We start from the raw sequence: 23,134 nt of genomic DNA, 5'->3' as shown, positions 1-23,134 counted from the left end.
CCTCTGCTGTGTTGTATAGTTTGCCAGGGAAGTGGCAGATAGCCAGTAGTAAGAGGCCTCACCCAGCTCTCAGGCAGTTGGTAAAGCCAGTCTCACTCCTGCAGTGCCCTGCTCAGACCTTGCCACAGGCCATGAGCTACCCTGCTCTAGCTTTTGGACCTCAGCCCTCCCCATCTGCCCACTGGTTCGGTGGGAGCTCCTGCACTCCTGCCCTTGCTTACTTACTTGTAAGTCAGTAAGCATCTCCTGCTCATCTTCTAGACTCTGAGAAAATTTGTCCCCAGTTGAAACCACTACCAATTTTGGTTGAGCGCTTCCTTGGCCATATGACCCCCTCCCCAGTTCATCTGGCTGCCTTCCCTTAGGGAGGACCCTGTGAGATAGTCAGGGATAGCTTCCTGGGGCTCAGGCTGGAGACTAAGAGTGCTTTCTAGGCACTTGCCACTGCTACTTGCACTTTTATATTTCTTGTAACTCCCTAAACCCATTTCAGCCCTAGGGAAGGTTAATTCCTTCTCCTGTGATCTGGATTTTCAGATTCCTCAGTAGGGATGTGTGTTCAGAGGTAGGTTTTCCTCCCTCACACTTTGAGAACTTCTTTCAGTGGATCTGTGAACTCTGAGTTTTCCTGGAACGTTCTTGCTGTGGTTCTTGAAGCAAAAGGTCACAGTGTGAGTCTGTTCACGCTGTTTTGTCCATGCATGTGGGAGCTACAGCCCTGTTTCCTGTCTACCATCTTCCAACTAATGCATTTCTTTCCATTGCTTTACTTTCTTAGTAGGTTTGCTAAAGGTTTTGTTAAACATATGTTTCTCAGGACAACATTAGTGATTTTTCTGAAAAATAATTACCACTATTTCCACTTGGAGAGTTACAGAGTAATACACTGATATTTCTGAAGATCGTCAGTATCTTTTTTTATTGTAATAGAGTGAGATTTCTGTTAGAATAGGTATTGGTTTACAGTATGGGCCAGGACTATGAATGGTTATCTCCATTTAAAAAGCCTGCTGTTCAAGGTTCAGTGTTAGGCTGTGCATCGTGGTTCACATCTCTAATCCCAGCACTTGGGAGTCCAAGGCAGGCGGATCATTTGAGCCTAGGAGTGTGAAACCAGCCTGGGTGACATAGGGAGACCCTGTCTCTACAAAAAATACAAAAAAAAAATAATAATAATTAGCTGGGCATGGTAACATCTGCCTCTGTTCCCAGCTACTCAGGAGGCTGAGGTGAAAAGAAGGCTTGAGCCCAGGAGTCAGAGGTTGCAGTAAGCCAAGATTACGCCACTGCACTCTAGCACACACACAAAAAAGTTCAGTTTTATACCAGTATCATGTATATACATGTGCTGATTATTGTGTGTTATTATTGTCGCACTTCTCTCTTCCCTGCCCCACAACTCCACCAAAAAAGCTGGAATTAGTTCTCATTATATCTTTTTCAGAAAACCAGTTGATGGAAGAATGTTCAAAATATACCTGTCACAGTAATTTAGGGTCTTCACTTAGTGATATTTTTACTTTTAGATTTGGAGGTTTTACTCGATGTTAGAAGCTTGTGTAGGAAAGAAGAGTTTGTAAAATAAATGAGTGATACTGATATTATTTAAATATAACTTGTTCGTCTCTATTACATAAAATTATGTCCATGTTAGGAAGGGATTAAAAATCAGCATTTTCCCCCCAGGAGAAAATGTGTCTCAGTCTTAAAGACTGTCCTGATATTGTTACTAAATTGTTCTCTATGAGGGAGATGCACATACAGCTAGATTTTTTTTAATCTGTGACTGACATTATTGGTGAAGTTAAATACAGGCTGTCTACAATCTTGTATGTATTGACTCCTATGATTCAGCTCATGTAATTGCTATTAGCATGTGTCCGCAATTCTTTTTCATTTTCGTTTTTTCTCTTTTTGAAATGGGGTCTCACTCTTACCCAGGCTGACCTTGAATTCTTGGGCTACAAGTATTCCTCGCACCTCAGCCTCCCAAGTAGCTGAGACTGCAAGCATGTGCTGCCATACCTGGCTTGTCAGCAATTGTTGACAATTGATAAAAACTTTTTTATGTCATAGAAACTATTTCTCTTCCCACAGAAATCTACTTTTTGATTTCAACATAATTCAAGCCAGTTGATACAGGATAAACCACAGAAAGTACAGCCTTTTTAATATATTTGTAATATAAATATGGCATTTTTGAGTTTAATGAAATATTGAATATAATATATGACAGTCTTTAGTGCAATGCCTGGTAAGCTAGAACCTGTTAGAAACAGATACTCACTGAAGTTAAGCCCAAAAAGGGTACTTATTCTAAGGATACTAGGTTATTTCCTGGACCCCAAGGGCAGGTAGGCATCAGGGCCACTATTCATGGTTGTATGGGTTAGCCTTTGCACAACTTTAAGCAGGAGTACAACCAGGCCTTAGAAACAATCTAGAATGAGAAACTAAACCATTGTTAGGCTAGTCCCTCTGTCTCCTCTCTGCTCCTGCCTTATTCTTCACTCTGAAGACTGGCATTCTCCATTTCCCAGTCCATAAGTACACACACAAGACAGCTCAGCTACAGTATGTTCGTTTGATTCAAGGAACCTCTGAATCTGAATTCCAAACATCGAGGAAGGAAGTCTAGTCCTGCTGGGGTCTGATGTGTACCCCTGGACTATCTAATGAGATAGAGCAGTGGAACCATGTTATATAAGCTTGGCTGTTTCCACTATTACCATATATGGGATTAGAGGGTTGCAGAAATAGTCCCAAAGCTGCGAAAGAGCTTGGCAAACATTGGTGTCTATTTTACTGAGCATATAGTAAGTATTCAATAAGCATTGTTAATTTTATTTCTTCTTTTTCTTACCAAGTACGAGTCATGCCACAAAGTATAGGTTTCAAGAACATGTTTTAGCAAATAGATATTAATAGGTCTTGTAAATTTTATATATATTTATTGCAAGATAACATTATAGGACCTTTTATTTATTAGATAATCAGAATATGTAGGCTTTTGTGATATGTTATATAAATGCTGCTGCTTTTTCTTAGGAAAACATGTTCTAACCCTGGTGGAATTTTCTCTTCTATTAAATCTTACTCTGTATCATCAGGATGGTTTGAATTTCTTTTTTTTTTTTTTTTTTTTTTTGTTTTTGAGATAGGGTTTCACTTTGTTACCGAGGCTGGAGTGCAGTGGTGTGATCATAGTTCAGTGCAGCCTCAGACTTCTCCTGGGCTCAAGCTATCCTCCCACCTCAGCCTCCCACATAGCTGGGACTATGGGCAAATGCCAGCACAACCAACAAAATTTTTTTTGTGCAGACAAGGCCTTGCTGTATTGGCCAGTCTGGTCTCCAAATCCTGGCCTCAAGCTATCCCCCCAGCCTCAGCTTCCTAAAGCTCTGGGATTAGACCGTGAACAGCCTTGATTTCCTGAGGTGCCTCTATCTCTTTGCTCTAGCAAACAGTGCTACTGTGGCCCAGAATGATCCTCTCTCAACTCATCCCACACCTCCTATCCCAACTCCTAGACTATTTGTTCAAATTCTTCTCATGCTTAAAGACATAACCTAAATTCCGTGCACTTATAGGAAGGCTTCCCCAGACCACTCACCCAGAGGCAATGTTTGCCTCTCCTGAATTCCCATTGTACCTTATCCATATATGTCTTGTGGCACAGCATGCTTCAGTCTTAGAAGTATAGCTTAGATACTTTCTAAAATCTTGCTACCCAATATTTAGATACTGGTCTCAAAAGATACGGTCTTTGTGATCTGAACAGCCTCAGGACCTTGGAGTTTATATGTGGGTTACATCACAACAGGTTTGGACTTGCAGGGTTTGTCTTGAAACTTCTAGACAAATTCCATGGATGTAACCAGATGACTATTTCAAAGGGAAGAAGTGCCATGACCCCATTTATTACCTCCCTTATCACAGAAATCTTGACTATGAGGAATCAGGTTTTCCTTGTTTTCTGAAAGAAACACAGAAAGCAAACTTTCACCATCTATAAAGATTTTGAGTGAGAAGTTCTATAGATGTTAACTTTTCTTTAATTGTGGCTTATCTTTTGGAATAGAGAAACACCCAAATTTTTATGAAACTTAGAAACAGCCAATTGGCTTCCTGTAAGAAAGGAAAAGCTATTACTGATGATAGTTGGAATTAACCAAGGGTCTCTTCCGTAATCTGTATTTGTATTCATATCACAGATATTTTCTCTCTACATTCTCACTCTTTGCTGTTTTGAAATAAAGATATCTGTTAGCAGTTTAAGAGACAGTATTATATTGTTCTGTGTTCATTTTTTCTTCCCTCTGCTTTTATTTGGATAAATGGCTGTAAGAAATAGAATGTTTTTCTTCCTATTTCGTTTCCCCCTTCCTTCTTTCATTTATATGTAACTATGATATGTCTTTAGTCTCCTGCATAGAGGAAACTTTTTGATGGGATGAAATTTACAATGTTGTGAAAAAGTAGATATCTATTATGATCAGTGTAATTTCTACACTTTGGAAATACATTATTTCTAATGGGTTGTTTTTCCCCTTATTAAATGTTAACATTTCAGTCACCATTTTTGTCTAATAAGACAGGTTTTTTAAAATCAAATAATTGTAACATTGTTTTAGTTTTAGAATCTTGAACCTATAAAAATAATCTTTGGATAATGTAACACAGTCTGAAAATTCTTATGACTTGAATTGATATCTGTTTCATAATATGTTTGCCTTGTTTCCACAGCCAGATTAATTTATTCACAGCAGACTAATTTTATTAGTCTAATTTTAATTATTATTAGACTAATTTTATTAATTTTTTTCACAGCAGACTAGTAAAAAAGTGGGACAGCAAAAATTTCCTTTTGCAGTCCCATTTTTTTACTAGTAGTGCTAAATCCTACTAATAACAGTAAAAATAAGTATTGAGCCTTTTCATACCCTCCCCATCTGAGATAGATATTATTTCGTTTCACAAATGAAGTTCAGAGAGGTTATCATTTGCCTAAAGTCATAGGAAGGCATTCTTGTAGACATCATGATATTTCACCCTAAATATTTCAGTTTGAAACTTCTGAAAATAACATTTTACATACTCAAAATAACAATGACAAGACAAAAAAAAAAACTAATAATTCCTTAATTTCACCTTATTTTCAGCCATTTTTAAATGTCCCCTAAATTTTTTTTGTACTTAAAACACACACACACACACACACACACACACACTCACACTCCTAGGATCTGATCAAGATTCATATAATACTGGCTGGGCATGGTGGCCCACGCCTTTTATCCCAGCACATTGGGAAGCTGAGGCAGGTGGATCACTAGAGGTCAGGACTTCGAGAGCAGCCTGGCCAACATGGTGAAACCCCGTCTCTACTAAAAATACAAAAAATTAGCCAGATGTGGTGGTGCATGCCTGTAACCCCAGCTACTCAGGAGGCTGAGGTGGGAGAATCACTTGAACCCAGGAGGCGGAGATTACAGTGAGCCAAGATCACGCCACTGTACTCCAACCTGAGAACAAGACTCTGTCTTTAACAACAACAACAACAACAACAGAATTACCTTGAATTATTACATCTGTCTTGTCTTTTTTTAAATCTAAAATGCATAACCCCTTTACCTTTTGGGAGGGGTGGGGTGTACTAATTTTCTTATCATTCCTTCTGCATTTGTTAAATGGCATATTTTTAGCAGGAGTGAAGGTAAAATAAAACTTCCCTTCAATTGGGTGCTAAATAATATGCAAATGAATGAATAGATTCATTTACTGGCTAATCATAAAAGCAATACTTAAATAAATTCTATAATTAAAGTACAGTCAGCTCTCTGTATCCATGAATTTATATCCCCAGATTCAACCGACTGTGGATTGAAACCCAGCTGTGGATGATGAGCAATCAGGTTTTCTTTGTTTTCTGAAAAAGAACTAAAATTATTAAATTTGTAGATGGTGGCAAACTTTCACCATCTATAAAGATTTTGAGTGAGAACTTCTATAGATGTTAACCTTTCCTTAATTGTAGCTTACCTTTTGGAATGGGGAAGCACCTGGATTTGTATCAGCCAGCTACGGACTGAAACCAACTGTGGATTAGGACTGTGAGGACTAATGATGGATATAGAGGGCTGATTGTACTGCCTCATTTTGTGTAAGGCCTCGTTATATGCCTCATTGTGTATGTATCTGAGCATACACCAGTTTGGGTATCCACAAGTGGGGTCCTGGAACCCTTGTGGATATGGAGGGCCGGCTGTTAAAGCAATGTTGAAAGAAAAAAACATTCAAGAAAAAGGCTGAACAAGACAAAATGTAATGCTGCCCAGCTTTGCAGTAAACAATATGTAGTCACAATATTATAAACAGTATTTGCTGAATTTTAGTTTTAGAATCAGTCAACCTTGTGGCTTCACTATAGTTACCAAAGGAATATAATAGTTATCAACCTTGATAGTAGAGTTTAGAAGGTAGAGGTATAAGGAGAAGAGATTGAGGGAAGAATATAAAGTCCTGATATCAGATAAAGAGTGTCTATTGTTGATAAACAAGAAATATAGGGGTATAACTGTATTGATGATAGTTACAATGAAGTTATGTAGAAGAACTAAAAACAGTGCTGTAATTACTACAATTTGGGGGGAAGGTGAGTAGGCTCCTTGTCTGTGATAGTAGGACTTCAACACTGTCTAACATTTGATATATTAAGAAATGATAATGTATGCATACTATCTAGAGGAAAAAAGGTAATCCCCAAAACAACTAAAAACAAAGCTTAAAAGCATTTGCTGTGGTGTGGGGATGGAGTAAAGGGAACTTGAAGAGACAGGACAATTGCTCTTTCTTATGTTATTTTTGTATATTTGATTTTTTTAACCACATACAAATACTTGAAAATTACAAGTTAATTCTAATTCTTTTAAACAGTAATAAAAACTTGAATTACATTTTTTTCTTTCAGACACACTGTTCTTGCTGCTTATATGTGGTTTCATTCTGTATCTATAGTCTAGTAATTCCAGCTATGTGTAGTTCAGTCAGTATGCATTTGATTAAGTTGAATGAAAAAAAAAAAACATGTAAATATTGTTCTGCTTCCTGATTAACTTAAGGATCATCTAAATTCATACTAAGTTGTCTTTATTAAATGAAGCAAATTGGAAAACTAAAGGTTATCTGAATTAGTGATCTGTATATTTAAGCATCTTAGGACAAAAATTGGCGTATTTAAGATTTTTTTTCTTTACTTTTAATAGCTTTATTGAGGTATAATTTAAATAAAATTCACTAAGTGTACAGTGTGGTGAATGTTGGTAATTGTACAGTTTATGTAACCCCCTACCCCAATCAAGAGAGAGAATAATTTTATCACCTCATCTATTACAGATGTTCCTCAACTTACATTGGGGTTACATCCAGATAAACCCATTGTTGTAAATTGAAAATAGTGTGTTTTTTACTTAACAATATTTTCAACATAAGGGCTTATCCAGATGTATCCCCTATTATGAATTGAGGAGCACACTGAAACTGTGTGTAAAGTCAGAAAATCCTGAGTCTAACCATTGTAAGTCAGAGACCATCTGCTATTTGTGTTACCTGCTCTGTATCTCTACCCCTCAACCCCTGGTTCTGGGCAAATACTAATTTGCCCTCTGTCACTATAATTTTGCCTTTCCTAGAATTTCATGCAAATTGAATCCTGGTCTTTTGTGTTTGACTCTTTGCATTTAGCATGTTGTTGAGATTTATCCATGTTCTGTGTATTAATATTTCCTTTGCTGCTGAGTTGTAACTTTTTGAGTAGTAATCTTTATATGGATATGCAACAGTTTGATTATTCAATTCAGTTCATCAATTGACCAGTTCTTGGCTCCTATGAATAATGCTCTGTGAATATTGGCATACAAGTCTGTGTGTGGACATGTTTTCATTTCTCTTTGGTAAATATCTAATAGTAGGATTGCTGGGTCATATACTGAGTATATAATTAACTTGAAAACTGTCAAACTGCTTTCCAAAGTAGCTGTACCATTTTAGATTCCGACCAGCAATATATGAGAGTTTCATTGGCTTTACATCCTGAGCAACACTTGGTATTGTCCACCTTTAATTTAGCCATTCTAGTAGGTATGTAGCATCTCATGGTTTCAATTTGTATTTTCCTAATGACTAATTGAACATCTTTTAATATGCTTGTTGGCCATTTACATATCTTCTTTTGTGAAATATCTGTTCAGATCTTTTGTCCACTTTTTATTGGTTTGTCTTTTTCTTAATTAGTTGTAAGAGTTACATATTCATGGATCAAGTCTTTTCTCAGTTGAATGTTTTTCAAATATTTTCTCCTAATCTGTGGCTTACCTTGGCATTTTCTTTTGTTTTTTATTGCATTTTAGGTTTTGGGGTACATGTGAAGAACATGCAATATTGTTGCATTAGGTAAACACGTGGCAGTGTGATGTGCTGCCTTCCTCCCCATAACCTAAATCTGGCATTTCTCCCCATGCTATCTCTCCCCAACTCCCCACCTCCTGCTGTCCCTCCCCTATTTCCCCCCAACAGACCCCAGTGTGTGATGCTCCCCTCCCTGTGTCCATGTGTTCTCATTGTTCAACACCCACCTATTAGTGACAACATGGGGTGTTTGATTTTCTGTTCTTGTGTCAGTTTGCTGAGAATGATGGTTTCCAGGTTCATCCATGTCCCTACAAAGGACACAAACTCATCGTTTTTGATGGCTGCATAGTAATCCATGGTGTATATGTGCCACATTTTTCCTGTCCAGTCTATCATCGATGGGCGTGTGGGTTGCTTTCAGGTCTTTACTATTGTGTAAACAGTGCTGCAGTGAACATTTGTGTTCATGTGTCCTAATAGTAGAATGATTTATAATCCTCTGGATATATACCCAGTAATGGAATTGCTGAGTCAAACGGAATTTCTATTTCTAGGTCCTTGAGGAATCGCCACACTGTCTTCCACAATGGTTGAACTAATTTACACTCCCACCAACAGTGTAAAAGTGTTCCTGTTTCTCCACATCCTCTCCAGCATCTGTTGTCTCCAGATTTTTTTACTGATCGCCATTCTAACTGGCGTGAGGTGGTATCTCAATGTGGTTTTGATTTGCATTTCTCTAATGACCAGTGATGTTGAGCATTTTTTCATATGTTTGTTGGCCTCATGTATGTCTTCTTTTGTAACATGTCTGTTCATATCCTTTGCCCACTTTTGAATGGGCTTGTTTGTTTTTATCTTGTAAATCTGTTTTCGTTCTTTGTAGATTATGGATATCAGCTCTTTGTCAGATGGGTAGACTGCAAAAATTTTTTCCCTTTCTATTGGTTGCTGATTCATTCTAATGACTGTTTCTTTTGCTGTGCAGAAGCTGTGGAGTTTGATTAGGTCCTATTTAGCTATTTTGGCTTTTGTTGCCAGTGCTTTTGGTGTTTTAGTCATGAAGTCCTTGCCTATGCCTGTGTCCTGAATGGTTTTGCCTAGGTTTTCTACTAGGGTTTTTATGGTGTTAGGTCTTATGTTTAAGTCTTTAATCCATCTGGAGTTAATTTTAGTGTAAGGTGTCAGGAAGGGGTCCAGTTTCTGCTTTCTGCACATGGCTAGCCAGTTTTCCCAACACCATTTATTAAATAGTAACTCCTTTTCCCATTGCTTGTTTTTGTGAGGTTTGTCAAAGATCAGATGGTTGTAGATGTGTGGCGTTGCCTCCGAGGCCTCTGTTCTGTTACATTGGTCTATATCTCTGTTTTGGTACCAGTACCATGCTGTTTTGATTACTGTAGCCTTGTAGTATAGTTTGAAGTCAGGTAGTGTGATGCCTCCAGCTTTGTTCTTTTTGCTTAGAATTGACTTGGCTATGTGGGCTCTCTTTTGGTTCCATATGAAGTTTAAGGTGGTTTTCTCCAATTCTGTGAAGAAGGTCATTGGTAGCTTGATGGGGATAGTGTTGAATGTGTAAATTACTTTGGGCAGTATGGCCATTTTCATGATACTGATTCTTCCTAACCATGAGCATGGAATGTTTCTCCGTTTGTGTCCTCTCTTACTTTTGTTGAGCAGTGGTTTGTAGTTCTCCTTGAAGAGGTCCTTTACATTCTTTGTTAGTTGTATTCCTAGGTATTTTATTCTCTTTGTAGCAATTATAAATGGCAGTTTGTTCTTGATTTTGATCTCTTTATGTCTGTTATTGGTGTATAGGAATGCTTGTGATTTTTGCACATTGATTTTGTATCCTGAGACTTTGCTGCAGTTGCTTATCAGTTTCAGAAGATTTTGGGCTGAGACTATGGGGTCTTCTAAATATACAATCATGTCGTCTGCAAATAGAGATAATTTGACTTCCTCCTTTCCTAATTGAATACCTTTTATTTCTTTTTCTTGCCGGATTGCTCTGGCTAGAACTTCCAATACTATATTGAATAGGGGTGGTGACAGAGGGCATCCTTGTCTAGTGCCAGATTTCAAAGGGACTGCTTCCAGTTTTTGCCCATTCAGTATGATATTGGCTATGGGTTTGTCATAAATAGCTTTTATTATTTTGAGATACATTCCATCAATACCTAGTTTATTGAGGTTTTTAGCATAAAGGGCTGTTGAATTTTGTTAAAGTCCTTCTCTGCATCTGTTGAGATAATCATGTGGTTTTTGTCCTTGGTTCTGTTTATGTGGTGAATTACATTTATAGACTTGTGTTTGTTGAACCAGCCTTGCATCCCCAGGATGAAGCCCACTCGATCATGGTGGATAAGCTTTTTGATGTGCTATTGTAATCGGTTTGCCGGTATTTTATTGAAGATATTTGCATCTATGTTCATCACGGATATTGGCCTGAAGTTTTCTTTTCTTGTTAAGTCTCTGCTGGGTTTTGATAACAGGATGATGTTGGTCTCATAAAATGATTTGGGAAGGATTCCCTCTTTTTGGATTGTTTGGAATAGTTTCAGAAGGAATGGTACCTGCTCCCCTTTGTATGTCTGGTAGAATTCAGCTGTGAACCCGTCTGGACCTGGGCCTTTTTTGGATGGTAGGCTCTTAATTGCTGCCTCAACTTCAGCCCTTGTTACTGGTCTATTCAGGTTTCGGCTTCTTCCTGGTTTAGGCTTGGGAGGATGCACCTGTCCAGGAATTTATCCATTTCTTCCAGGTTTACTAGTTTATGTGCACAGAGATGTTTGTAATAATCTCTGATGATGGTTTGTATTTCTGTGGAATCTGATGATATCCCCTTTATTGTTTTTTATTGCATCTATTTGATTATTCTCTCTTCTTTTTTTCATTAATCTGGCTATTGGTCTATTTTGTTGATCTTTTCAAAAAACCAGCTCCTGGATTTACTGATTTTTTGAAGGGTTTTTTGTGTCTCTATCTCCTTCAGTTCTGCTCTAATCTTAGTTATTTCTAGTCTTCTGCTAGGTTTTGAATTTTTTTTGGTCTTGCTCCTCTGGCTCTTTCAATTTTGATAATAGGGTGTTGATTTTGGATCTTTCCTTGCTTCTCATGTGGGCATTTATTGCTATATATTTTCCTCTAGACACTGCTTTAAATGTGTCCAGAGATTCTGGTATGTTGTGTCTTCTTTCTCGCTGGTTTTGAAGAACATCTTTATTTCTGCCTTCATTTCATTGTTTATCCAGTCAACATTCAAGAGCAAGTTGCTCAGTTTCCAAGAAGCTGTGTGGTTCTGAGTTAGTTTCTCAATTTTGAGTTCTAACTTGATTGCACTATGGTCTGAGAGACTGTTTGTTATGATTTCTGTTCTTCTGCATTTGCTGAGGAGTGATTTACTTCCAATTATGTGGTCAATTTTAGAGTAGGTGTGATGTGGTGCTGAGAAGAATGTATATTCTGTGGATTTGGGGTGGATAGTTCTGTAAATGTCTATTAGGTTTGCTTGTTCCAGGTCTGAGTTCAAGTCCTGGGTATCCTTGTTAATTTTCTGTCTCGTTGATCTGTCTAATATTGACAATGGGGTGTTAAAGTCTCCCACTATTATTGTGTGGGAGTCTAAGTCTCTTTGTAAGTCATTAAGAGCTTGCTTTATGTATCTGGGTGCTCCTATAGTGGGTGCGTATATATTTAGGATTGTTAGCTCTTCTTGTTGCATTGATCCTTTTACCATTATGTAATGTCCTTCTTTGTCCCTTTTGATGGTTGTTGGTTTAAAGTCTATTTTATCTGAGATGAGAATTACAACTCCTGCTTTTTTTTGCTCTCCATTTGCTTGGTAAATCTTCCTCCCTTTATTTTGAGCCTTTATGTATCCTTGCGTGTGAGATGGGTTTCCTGGATACAGCACACTGATGGGTTTTGGCTTTTTATCCAATTTGCCAGTCTGTGTCTTTTGATTGGGATGTTTAGCCATTTACATTTAGGGTTAATATTGTTATGTGTGAATTTGATCCTGCCATTTTGATGCTAGCTGGCTGTTTTGCCCATTAGTTGATGCAGTTTCTTCATTGTGTTGATGCTCTTTACCATTTAGTATGTTTTTGAAGTGGCTGGTACTGGTTATATGGTACTTTCTATGTTTAGTGCCTCTTTCAGGAACTCTTGTAAAGCAGGCCTGGTGTTGATGAAATCTCTGAGTACTTGCTTGTTCGTAAAGGATTTTATTTTTCCTTCACTTATGAAGCTTAGTTTGGCTGGATTTGAAATTCTGGGTTGAAAGTTCTTTTCTTTAAAGATATTGAATATTGGCACCCACTCTTTTCTGGCTTGTAGGGTTTCTACTGTGAGTCTCATGGGCTTCCCTTTGTGAGTAACCCAACCTTTCTCTCTGGCTGCCCTTAGCATTTTCTCCTTCATTTCAACCCTTGTGAATCTGACGATTATGTGCCTTGGGGTTGCTCTTCTTGAGGAATATCATTGTGGTGTTCTCTGTGTTCCCTGTTCTTGAATATTGGCCTGCCTTGCTAGGTTGGGGAAGTTTTTCTGGGTAATATCCTGAAGAGTATTTTCCAGCTTGAATTGAATCTCTCCGTCACATTCAGGTACACCTCTCTAAGTTGTTTATTCTCATTAGCATTTTGTCAAATCTTTTTTCAAGGTTCTTACTCTCTTTGCATTGGGTTAGAACATGTTCTTTTAGCTCACAGAAGTGTATTATTACCCACCTTCTGAAGCCTGATTCTGTCAATTCATCACACTCATTCTCCATCCAGCCTTGTTCCCTTGCTGGTGAGGAGTTGTGAACCCTTGGAGGAGGAGAAGTGTTCTGATTTTGGGTGTTTTCATCCTTTTTGCGCTGGTTTCTTCCTATCTTTGTGTATTTATCCACCTGTCATCTTTGTAGTTGTTGAGTTTCAGATTGGGTCTCTGAGTGAACGCCTAGTTTGTTGATGATGAAGTTATTTCTTCCTGTTTCTTACTTTTCCTTCTACCAGTCAGACCTCTCTCTTATAGGACTGCTGAGGTTCACTCCAGGCCCTGGTTGCCTCGGGATCACCTGCAGCAGCTGCAGAACAGTAAGGGTTGCTGCCAGTTTCTTCTGCTATCTTTGTCCCAAAAGGATACCTGCCAAATGTCAGTCTGAGCTGTCCTTTATGAGGTGACTCTTTGGATATATGGGGGTCAGGGAGCTACTTGAGGAGACAGTCTGTCCTTTATAGGAGCTCAAGTGCTGAGCTGTGATCTTCATTGTTCATTCAGAGTTGCTGGGCAGGTACGTTTAAGTCTGCTGCAGCAGAACTCATAACCCCCCCCTTTTTTCCCCCAGGTGCTCTGTCCCGGGGAGGTAGGGCTTTATTTATGAGTTTCTGTTGTGCTGCTGCCTTTTCAGGGTTGCCCTGCCCAGCGAGGAGGCAGCCTAGTCACTGTCTGCCTTCAGAGGCTTTGCTGAGCTGCTCTGGACTCCGCCCAGCTGCCATGTGAACTTCCCTGCAGTCCTGTTTATATGGGTGTAGTTAGAACTGCCTTGGCAGCCTACCTCTGTAATGGCAGACTCTCTCCGTAATGGCAGGCTGCCTCAGCAATGGCCAACTACCTCGGTAGTCGCGGACACCCCTCCACCACAGAGCTGGACCATCCCGGGTTCAGCTGGGCTTGCTGTGAAACTCAGTCTAGAGTGTTTCAGATTGCTGTTTTTTTGTGGGGCTGAGACCAGCCAAGCCTGATCACCTGGCTCCCTGCCTCAGAGACTTTTTTTTTTTTTTGTCTCCCAGGTGTGTTGGGCGCCGGTATCTGTGTAATTTCCCGTGTGGCGACCCACTGTGCCAGCTGAAACAGCAGCACTGAGTTTCATGGCACTTTTTTGCCTGGGAATCTCCTGGCCTGGTTGCCTGTTTCAGTCACATTTTCTCTCAGCTGAATGGGCAACTCTGGCTTCCCCAAGCTCCAGTCACCAGCTAAAATGGTGCGTGGACCCATGTATTTTGTACAGAGAACTGCTGCACTGGGGCGCCAGCCAAAACAGCTGCACTGGTGACCTATGGGGCTTCTCCGCCTGGCAATAAAAATCTGTCTGGAAATGCGGCATTTACTCACCCTCTGCACTTTCACTAGGAGCTGCAATCCTGAGCTGCTCCTAATCGGCCATCTTGAATTCGTCCCACCTTTGCATTTTCTCAACTGTCTTTTGAAAGAGCAAAAGTCCTTAATTTTATGACATCCATTTTATAACTTTTTAAATACATATATTTGTACTGTTTGTGCCCTGTTTAAGAAATCTTTGCCCAACTCAATGTCATAAAGATTTTCTTCTGTATTTTCTTCTATAAATTTAATAGTTTTAGTCCTTAAGTTTAGGTCCATTTTCCTTTTCTCATACATTTCTACATACTGTGTGAGTTGAAGTTCATTTTTCTAATTAGACATCTGCTTGTCTCAGAATACCTTTTTCCTATTACTTAATCTAGCACCTGTGTCAAAAATAAATTGACCATATAAGTGTTGGTCTATTTGTGGACTGTCTTGTTCCTTTAATCCATCTGTCTGTCATTAGACCAATACCATGCTGTCTTGATTTATCTAACATATAGCAAGCCTTGAAGTCAGATAGTGTAAGACCGTCAACCTCGTTATATTTAAAGAGTGTTTTGGCTGTTCTTGGTCTTTTTCCTCTCCAAACGCCTGCAAGGATTTCAACTGGATTGTGTTGAGTCTGTAGGTAAATTTGGGGAGAATTGTCATCTTAATAATGATCTTCTTATGCATGAACCATGGTGTCTTCTCCATATATTTGTCTCCTTTAATTTCCCTTAAAATTCTCATGATAATGCAGTATAATTTGCACTATATGTCTTACACAGCTTTCATTAAACTTAATCTAAAATATTTTTAATACTATTTTAATAGATTTCGATTTTTTTGATTTTTTAAATTATTTATAATTCTGTATAATTTATAATCCTAATTATAGTAATTTTCTGATATATGGACACTCATTTGACTTTTAAATATTGACTTTGTAGTTTGTGACTTAATTTCACTTAATAGCTATAGTTGTTTTGTGGATTTCTAAGAATTTTCTATGTATAGGATCATAATATCTACAAATAGAGTGTTTTTTCTTCCTTTGCAATCTTTACACTTTCCCCCTTTTTTTTCATTACTGATTTTAACTTCCAGTACAGTGTTAAAGTGGTAAGAGCAGAAATCCTTGCTTTGTTACTGATCTGAGTTACAAAACAAAATCTTTAATCTTTGAATTTTGTGTTATTTGTAGATTTTTGTAGATGTCTAATCAGGTTTAGGAAGTTCTCTTATACTTTTAGTTTGCTGGGGGCTTTTATCATTAATGAATGTTGGATTTTGTTAATTTTTTTGCAGCTATGGAAATATGGCTTTCTCCATTGTTTTGTTAATACAGTAAATTACATTGGTTGACTCCTGACTGGTAAACCAATGTTGAATTCCTCAAATCATTTTCACTTGGTTATGATTATTATATTTTTTAATACATTGCTGGGTTGAATTTCCTAAAATTTTGTTAAATTTTATATGTATTTTTGAACATTAGAGAGTATAGATTAGTCTGTACTTTATTTTCTTGTTTTATGTTTTCCTTGTTTTATTTTTTCTTTAAGAATTCACTCATGGCCGGGCGCGGTGGCTCAAGCCTGTAATCCCAGCACTTTGGGAGGCCGAGGCAGGTGGATCACGAGGTCGAGAGATCGAGACCATCCTGGTCAACATGGTGAAACCCCGTCTCTACTAAAAATACAAAAAACTAGCTGGGCGTGGTGGCGCGTGCCTGTAATCCCAGCTACTTAGGAGGCTGAGGCAGGAGAATTGCCTGAGCCCGGGAGGCGGAGGTTGCGGTGAGCTGAGATCGCGCCATTGCACTCCAGCCTGGGTAACAAGAGTGAAACTCCGTCTCAAAAAAAAAAAGAATTCACTCATGAAGCAATCTAGCTTCCAGCAGGGAGAGGGTTTTTGTGTATTGGGAAGGAAGGCTTATAATTATGAATTTAATATATATAATTGATAAAAGGGTATTCAAAGTCTCAGTCTTTTTGGGTTTTGTTGGTGGTGATGGTTTTGTTTATTTGTTTGTTTTTGAGGCAAGGTCTAGCTCTGTTGCCCAGGCTGGAGTACAGTGATGCAATCATGGCTTACTCTAACCTCCACCTTGAGAGAATATGTTCTTAAGGGTTTTGTTAAAAGCCTTAATTGTGTACAGCACTTTATATTGTAAGGTGATTAATTGCTGTATCATAAGGCAGGAATCGAACACATGTTTTGGGAGATTTAAACACATACTATGTGTTTTGGAGGGGCTTTGTGTTTTGTAAACCTTTAGGTATTTCAGAACTTGACCACATATCCCATTTCTTGAGCACAAGATGATTAGATTTTTCCTTAAAATAACAATTTTATAAAACCTGTTAACACCCAAATTAAAGAACAACTTCCAGTGAGGGTTCCTTTACCAGCCAATATCATTAGGTAGGAAAATTGAATTTCTGTCCAAGTTGGATTATATATTAAAGCAGTGGCCAGTGATATATTTGGATATTAGGGTATTTGGCAGAGTCCCTAATGAGATATTTTTGAAGAATGGGACTTAAGAAATGTGGACTGGAGAATGATACAATTAGACTGATTTGTAATTGAGCACAATAAACACTAACTGAATCCTTGTCATCAGCTGGTATGTAGTACTCTGCCTTTTTTTAAAAAAAAAATCAGTGGTTTGAATGAGGACAAATAGCATGATGGTGTTGTTGTTAAGTCACAGGTATGTTAATCTGGTATCCACATTCTTGAAAATTGGATGGCAGGTTTATTTAGAAAACAAAATAATCTTGGTGGATTAGAACAGGGAATCTCATTAACAATGTAACTTTTTCTAAAAATCAAGACAGGGTCTCACTATGCTGCCCAGGCTGGTCTTGAACTTCTGGTCCTCCCACCTCGGCCCTCCGGATAGCTGGGATTACCAGGCATCCACCACCATGCCCAGCACATGATAACACTTAATAAAGTATAAATGTGAACTCTTTTCCTTTGCCTCTTCCCAAAAAAGAAACTTTAAGAACACCACCAGCTGGGTGTGGTGGCTCACTCCTGTAATCCTAGCACTTTGGGAAGCTGAGGTACGCAGATCGCTTGAGTCCAGGAGTTTGAGACTAGCCTGGACAACAATGGCGAAACCCATCTCTACACCAAAAATATACAAAAATGTGCTGGGCATGGTGGTGTATAGCCTGTAGTCCAGCTGCTTGGAAGGTTGAGGTGAGAGAATCGCTTGAGCCTGGGAGGTGGAGATTGCAGTGAGCCAAGATTGTGCCACTGCATTCCAGCCTGGGTGACAGAGTGAGATCCTGTCTCAAAAAAAAAAAAAAAAAAAAAAAAAAAGAGGATACACCATACAAAATGAAGTTTGCAAAGCACATATAATGACATAGATTATTTGCATTATATTTGAAAAAAGCAAGATTCAGAATTATATTCACAATTATAATTGTATTCACTATGTGTCAGTTTTATTGAGACAAGTCTCAATTTTGTGTTAAATATATATCAGAAAATACATAATACTAAGAATAGTTCCAGGTTGTATAATTAGGAATGGTTTTCTTTTGATTTTTGCCTTTCTGTTTATTTCCCAATTTTCTACAGTGAGCATGGAGCAAGGAGTAATGATAACACATTGAAGATGAAGTGTGTAATTTTTTTGATGATTTAAATGTGTCATCTAAGAATAGTTCATTTGTATTGTTACAATAAAGATTTTCTCATTCCTTTATTTGTCTTTAGTAATAGTCACCATGATACAAAAGTCAGCATCAATCATGGTGCTCTCTGGACATAACAGTCTGTTACTGTTTTCTTCCTCTATTACTAGGAATCCATTGAATCTGATTTCTTTTTATTTCCCTTCATCAAAGGTTGAATTAATAAAAGGGAATTTACAAAGCGTTGGACTTACACTTCGTCTTGTCCAGTCAACTGATGGGTATGCTGGGCACGTCATCATTGAAACTGTGGCACCAAACTCACCTGCTGCAATTGCAGATCTTCAGCGGGGAGATCGACTTATCGCCATTGGAGGTAATTATGCTAATATGCATTATACTTTACCTTTACAGATAAACTACAGAGTAGGTGTCAGGTTTTTCCTCCCTTCCTTTTCCCTTATTTCTGTAATATGCACATGGTAACTTTTGTAATGGAAAGAAAGTAATAAACTTTATTATAAATAAAAATTTGAAGGAGGCCTTCAAAATACATTTAAAATGTATGTGCCATTTTAGTTCTAATGCATAAATCTTTAACATACTTTATGTTTAGTCCACTTTTATATAACTACTCTAATCCTTCCCTCCCCACCTTCTACTGCTCTATTTTTTCTTGACTATGAAAGTAAGGGCAAATGTACAGTTAGGTTACGGTTACCTTTCTGTACGACTACCACCGTTGCTACTCTGAACCTAAAATTGGTAGTATTAGCACTACTGCCGCCATCACTTAGGACTAGATAATGAGCAGATGAGGAACTAACATGAGGGGCAGATACAATATACATTTATTGTTTTTTGTTTTTGTTTTTTTTAAAACACCTTGGAACATAACAAAAAAGCTTTTGTATGTCTCTTTTTCTGTTGTTTTTTTTTTCCCTCTACATACATATATGCCCTTCCCCATTTTTGTTTAGGAAACAAAACTTTCTAAACTATACATTTTTATAATAGTCTTTATTTCTTTTTTTTTTTTTTTTTTTTTTTTTTTGAGACGGAGTTTTGCTCTTGTTACCAAGGCTGTAGTGCAATGGCGCGATCTTGGCTCACCGCAACCTCCGCCTCCTGGGTTCAGGCAATTCTCCTGCCTCAGCCTCCTAAGTAGCTGGGATTACAGGCACGCGCCACCATGCCCGGCTAATTTTTTGTATTTTTAGTAGAGACAGGGTTTCACCATGTTGACCAGGATGATCTCGATCTCTCAACCTTGTGATCCACCCGCCTCGGCCTCCCAAAGTGCTGGGATTACAGGCGTGAGCCGCCGTGCCCGGCCAATAGTCTTTATTTCTTTTAACATGTTGGAAATTTTGCCCATGTCAACAGATATTTTTCAAAACATTTTTCTGTAGCTTTGATTCATTTATATGAATATATAATTGTTTTTAAAATATTTGGAATTGGTGATGGTTGAAATAAGATTGGCAAAATGTTATATTTGAAGCTCAAAATAGAATTCATTTTACTGTTTCCTCAACTTTTGAATATGTTTGAAATATTCCAAAAGAAAAATCCAGACTTGAATGATGAGAGAGGTACAATGGCCATCTCCACGTAACACTTGATGACTGGGGAATAGATGAGACGGGCAGATTTTGAGTCATAGAAAATGAATTTAGATTGAGTTGAAGTTTTTGTCTACTGTAGTTCATTAGATGGACTCATTTTTCATTTATGCATATTTATACAGATGCATTTTTCATTATACATATTTTTCAATAATTTACGTTTTCCGTTTTAAAATCTTAAACTAGGTGTGAAAATCACATCGACACTGCAAGTGTTGAAGCTTATCAAGCAGGCTGGTGACCGAGTCCTGGTGTACTATGAAAGGCCTGTTGGCCAGAGTAATCAAGGTGCAGTGCTGCAAGATAACTTTGGCCAGTTGGAAGAAAACTTTTTGTCAAGCTCATGCCAACCAGGTTATGAAGAGGAAGCTGCCGGGTTGACAGTAGATGCTGAAAGTAGAGAGCTGGATTCTGAATTTGAAGACTTGGCAAGTGATGTCAGAGCACAAAGTGAGTTAAAAGATGAGGCACAATCATTAAGTCATAGTCCCAAACGTACTCCAACAACACTTTCTATTAAACCCCTTGGAGCTATATCACCAGTTTTAAACCGTAAATTAGCTATAGGAAGTCACCCACTACCACCAAAAATTCAACCCAAAGATGGAAATAAACCTCCACCCCTAAAAACTTCTGAGATTACAGACCCAGCACAAGTGTCAAAACCCACCCAAGGATCCACTTTCAAACCACCTGTGCCACCACGACCACAAGTGAAAGTTCCTTTGCCTTCCGCTGATGCTCCAAATCAGGCAGAACCAGATGTTCTTGTTGAAAAGCCAGAGAAGGTGCCGCTGCCTCCTCCTGTAGATAAATCTGAAAAGCAAGCAAAAAATGTGGATCCCATAGATGATACAGCTGCATCTAAGCAGTTTTTAGCAAAGCAAGAAGTGGCCAAAGATGTCACTTCAGAAACTTCCTGCCCTACTAAGGATAGTTTGGATGACCGTCAAACATGGGAATCATCAGAAATTCTTTATCGTAATAAGCTGGGAAAATGGACAAGAACCAGAGCATCCTGTTTGTTTGACATAGAAGCCTGCCACAGGTACTTAAACATTGCATTGTGGTGCAGGGATCCTTTTAAGTTGGGAGGTCTCATCTGTTTGGGACATGTTAGTTTAAAACTTGAAGATGTGGCTTTAGGATGCCTAGCTACATCAAACATGGAATACCTTTCCAAATTCAGACTGGAAGCCCCTTCACCTAAAGCTATAGTCACTAGAACTGCACTGCGCAATCTGAGTATGCAAAAGGGATTCAATGACAAATTTTGCTATGGTGACATTACTATTCACTTCAAATATTTGAAAGAAGGAGAATCAGACCACCCTGTAGTTACTAACATAGAGAAAGAAAAAGAACCCCATTTGGTTGAAGAAGTTTCTGCTCTCCCTAAAGAGGAACAATTTGTTGGACAGATGGGTTTAACAGAAAACAAACACAGTTTCCAGGATACTCAGTTCCAGAACCCAACGTGGTGTGACTACTGTAAGAAGAAAGTTTGGACTAAAGCAGCTTCCCAGTGTATGTTTTGTGCTTACGTTTGCCATAAAAAATGTCAAGAAAAGTGTCTAGCTGAGACTTCTGTTTGTGGAGCAACTGATAGGCGAATAGACAGGACCCTGAAAAACCTCAGGCTAGAAGGCCAGGAAACCCTCTTAGGCCTGCCTCCTCGTGTTGATGCCGAAGCTAGCAAGTCGGTCAATAAGACAACAGGTTTGACAAGGCATATTATCAATACTAGTTCTCGTTTATTAAATTTGCGTCAAGTCTCTAAAACTCGCCTTTCTGAACCAGGAACTGATCTCGTGGAACCTTCACCAAAACACACACCCAATACATCAGACAACGAAGGCAGTGACACAGAGGTCTGTGGTCCAAATAGTCCTTCTAAACGGGGAAACAACACAGGAATAAAGTTAGTGAGAAAAGAGGGTGGTCTGGATGACAGTGTGTTCATTGCAGTTAAGGAAATTGGTCGTGATCTGTACAGGGGCTTGCCTACAGAAGAAAGGATCCAGAAACTAGAGTTCATGTTGGATAAGCTACAGAATGAAATTGATCAGGAGTTGGAACACAATAATTCCCTTGTTAGAGAAGAAAAAGAGACAACTGATACAAGGAAAAAATCACTTCTTTCTGCTGCCTTAGCTAAATCAGGTGAAAGGCTACAAGCTCTAACCCTTCTTATGATCCACTACAGAGCAGGCATTGAAGATATGGAAACTTTAGAAAGTCTGTCTTTAGACCAGCACTCCAAAAAAATAAGCAAGTACACAGATGATACAGAAGAAGACCTTGATAATGAAATAAGCCAACTAATAGACTCTCAGCCATTCAGCAGCATATCAGATGACTTATTTGGCCCGTCCGAGTCTGTGTAACAGACAGGTCTATTTAAACTTTCAAATGAATGGGGTAAAGTTGCATCTAAAGTACCACAGATACAACCATGTTTAAATCCTCTTATGCACTTTGGCCTGCTTCTCCAGTTACTTGCTTGTGTAAGAACAGAAAGGAAAGGTTGTTTTCCGGTTAAAAACATGAGCAGCTTACTAAATGGTTGTTTGGGATTGCATTTATAGCTATGCTTTTTGGGTTTATACTGGGAATTTATTTTTACTAATTTATTTTTAACTTTTCTAATTATGTAATTATGTAAGCTAACTTTTCATGTTTATGTATATATGGTGTCCCCTTGTGTTATTTTCCTTCCTCTTGGTTTTTGAATTAGTGTTAAATAGCATACCTACTGTCTAGATTCTTGAAATATTTTCATTTCCATCATGGTTATTACAAATTTGCTGCATGCCCAAATTGACAATAACAATCATTGAGGGAACAGGTTTTGAAGCTTTCTTTTGTGTTATGAAGTTTATCGTCTCTACTTGCTTGAGATTTTTGTTATTTTGAGGCTTTGGGGCTACTTTTTGTTTTGTTTTTGCCAAATGTATCATGAAAGCAGATGCTGCAGCTTTAGTCTGTTGTGCTGATTAAGTAAAAAAAAAAAAAAAAAAATTTTTTTTTACATATATTGCTTGCTTTTGATACTTCTATGAAATTTTTTTCTAAAGCTTTTGTGCAGCTGAAGTATGGTAAAAAATATGGTGATTAATTTGAAGAACTTACGTTGAAAGACTGTAATAGGAAATAAATGTAGAATGCAGTTAGTCAAGAATTTTGTAGAGAGGATAACAAGACTTACTGAAAACAGTAATGTAGCATTTTGAAATATAAATTAAAATATTGATGCTTTCCTTTTAAATAGAAATTTTAAATTTATGATTAAAAGTTTAAACATTTATGATTATTTTTCATCAGTTCTCCCATAGGAAATAAAGTGTGTGAAAGGGTAAA

At 38.1% G+C, this 23,134-nt stretch overlaps 1 protein-coding gene across 1 annotated transcript in view; it reads left to right on the top strand.

Annotated features, from left to right (window-relative positions):
* PDZD8 (PDZ domain containing 8) overlaps window positions 1-23,134 on the top strand; it is a 99,532-nt gene extending 76,398 nt beyond the window's left edge. The window contains exons 4-5 of the mRNA XM_003922161.4: window positions 18,360-18,522; window positions 19,961-23,134. Of these exons, the coding sequence (XP_003922210.3) occupies window positions 18,360-18,522; window positions 19,961-22,161 (2,364 nt within the window). The 3' untranslated portion in view covers window positions 22,162-23,134. The remainder of the gene's footprint in view (window positions 1-18,359; window positions 18,523-19,960) is intronic.

The sequence above is a fragment of the Saimiri boliviensis genome, chromosome 12 (assembly GCF_048565385.1).
Source record: "Saimiri boliviensis isolate mSaiBol1 chromosome 12, mSaiBol1.pri, whole genome shotgun sequence".
Lineage (NCBI taxonomy): Eukaryota > Metazoa > Chordata > Mammalia > Primates > Cebidae > Saimiri > Saimiri boliviensis.
This window is presented reverse-complemented; position numbering and strand designations above follow the sequence as displayed.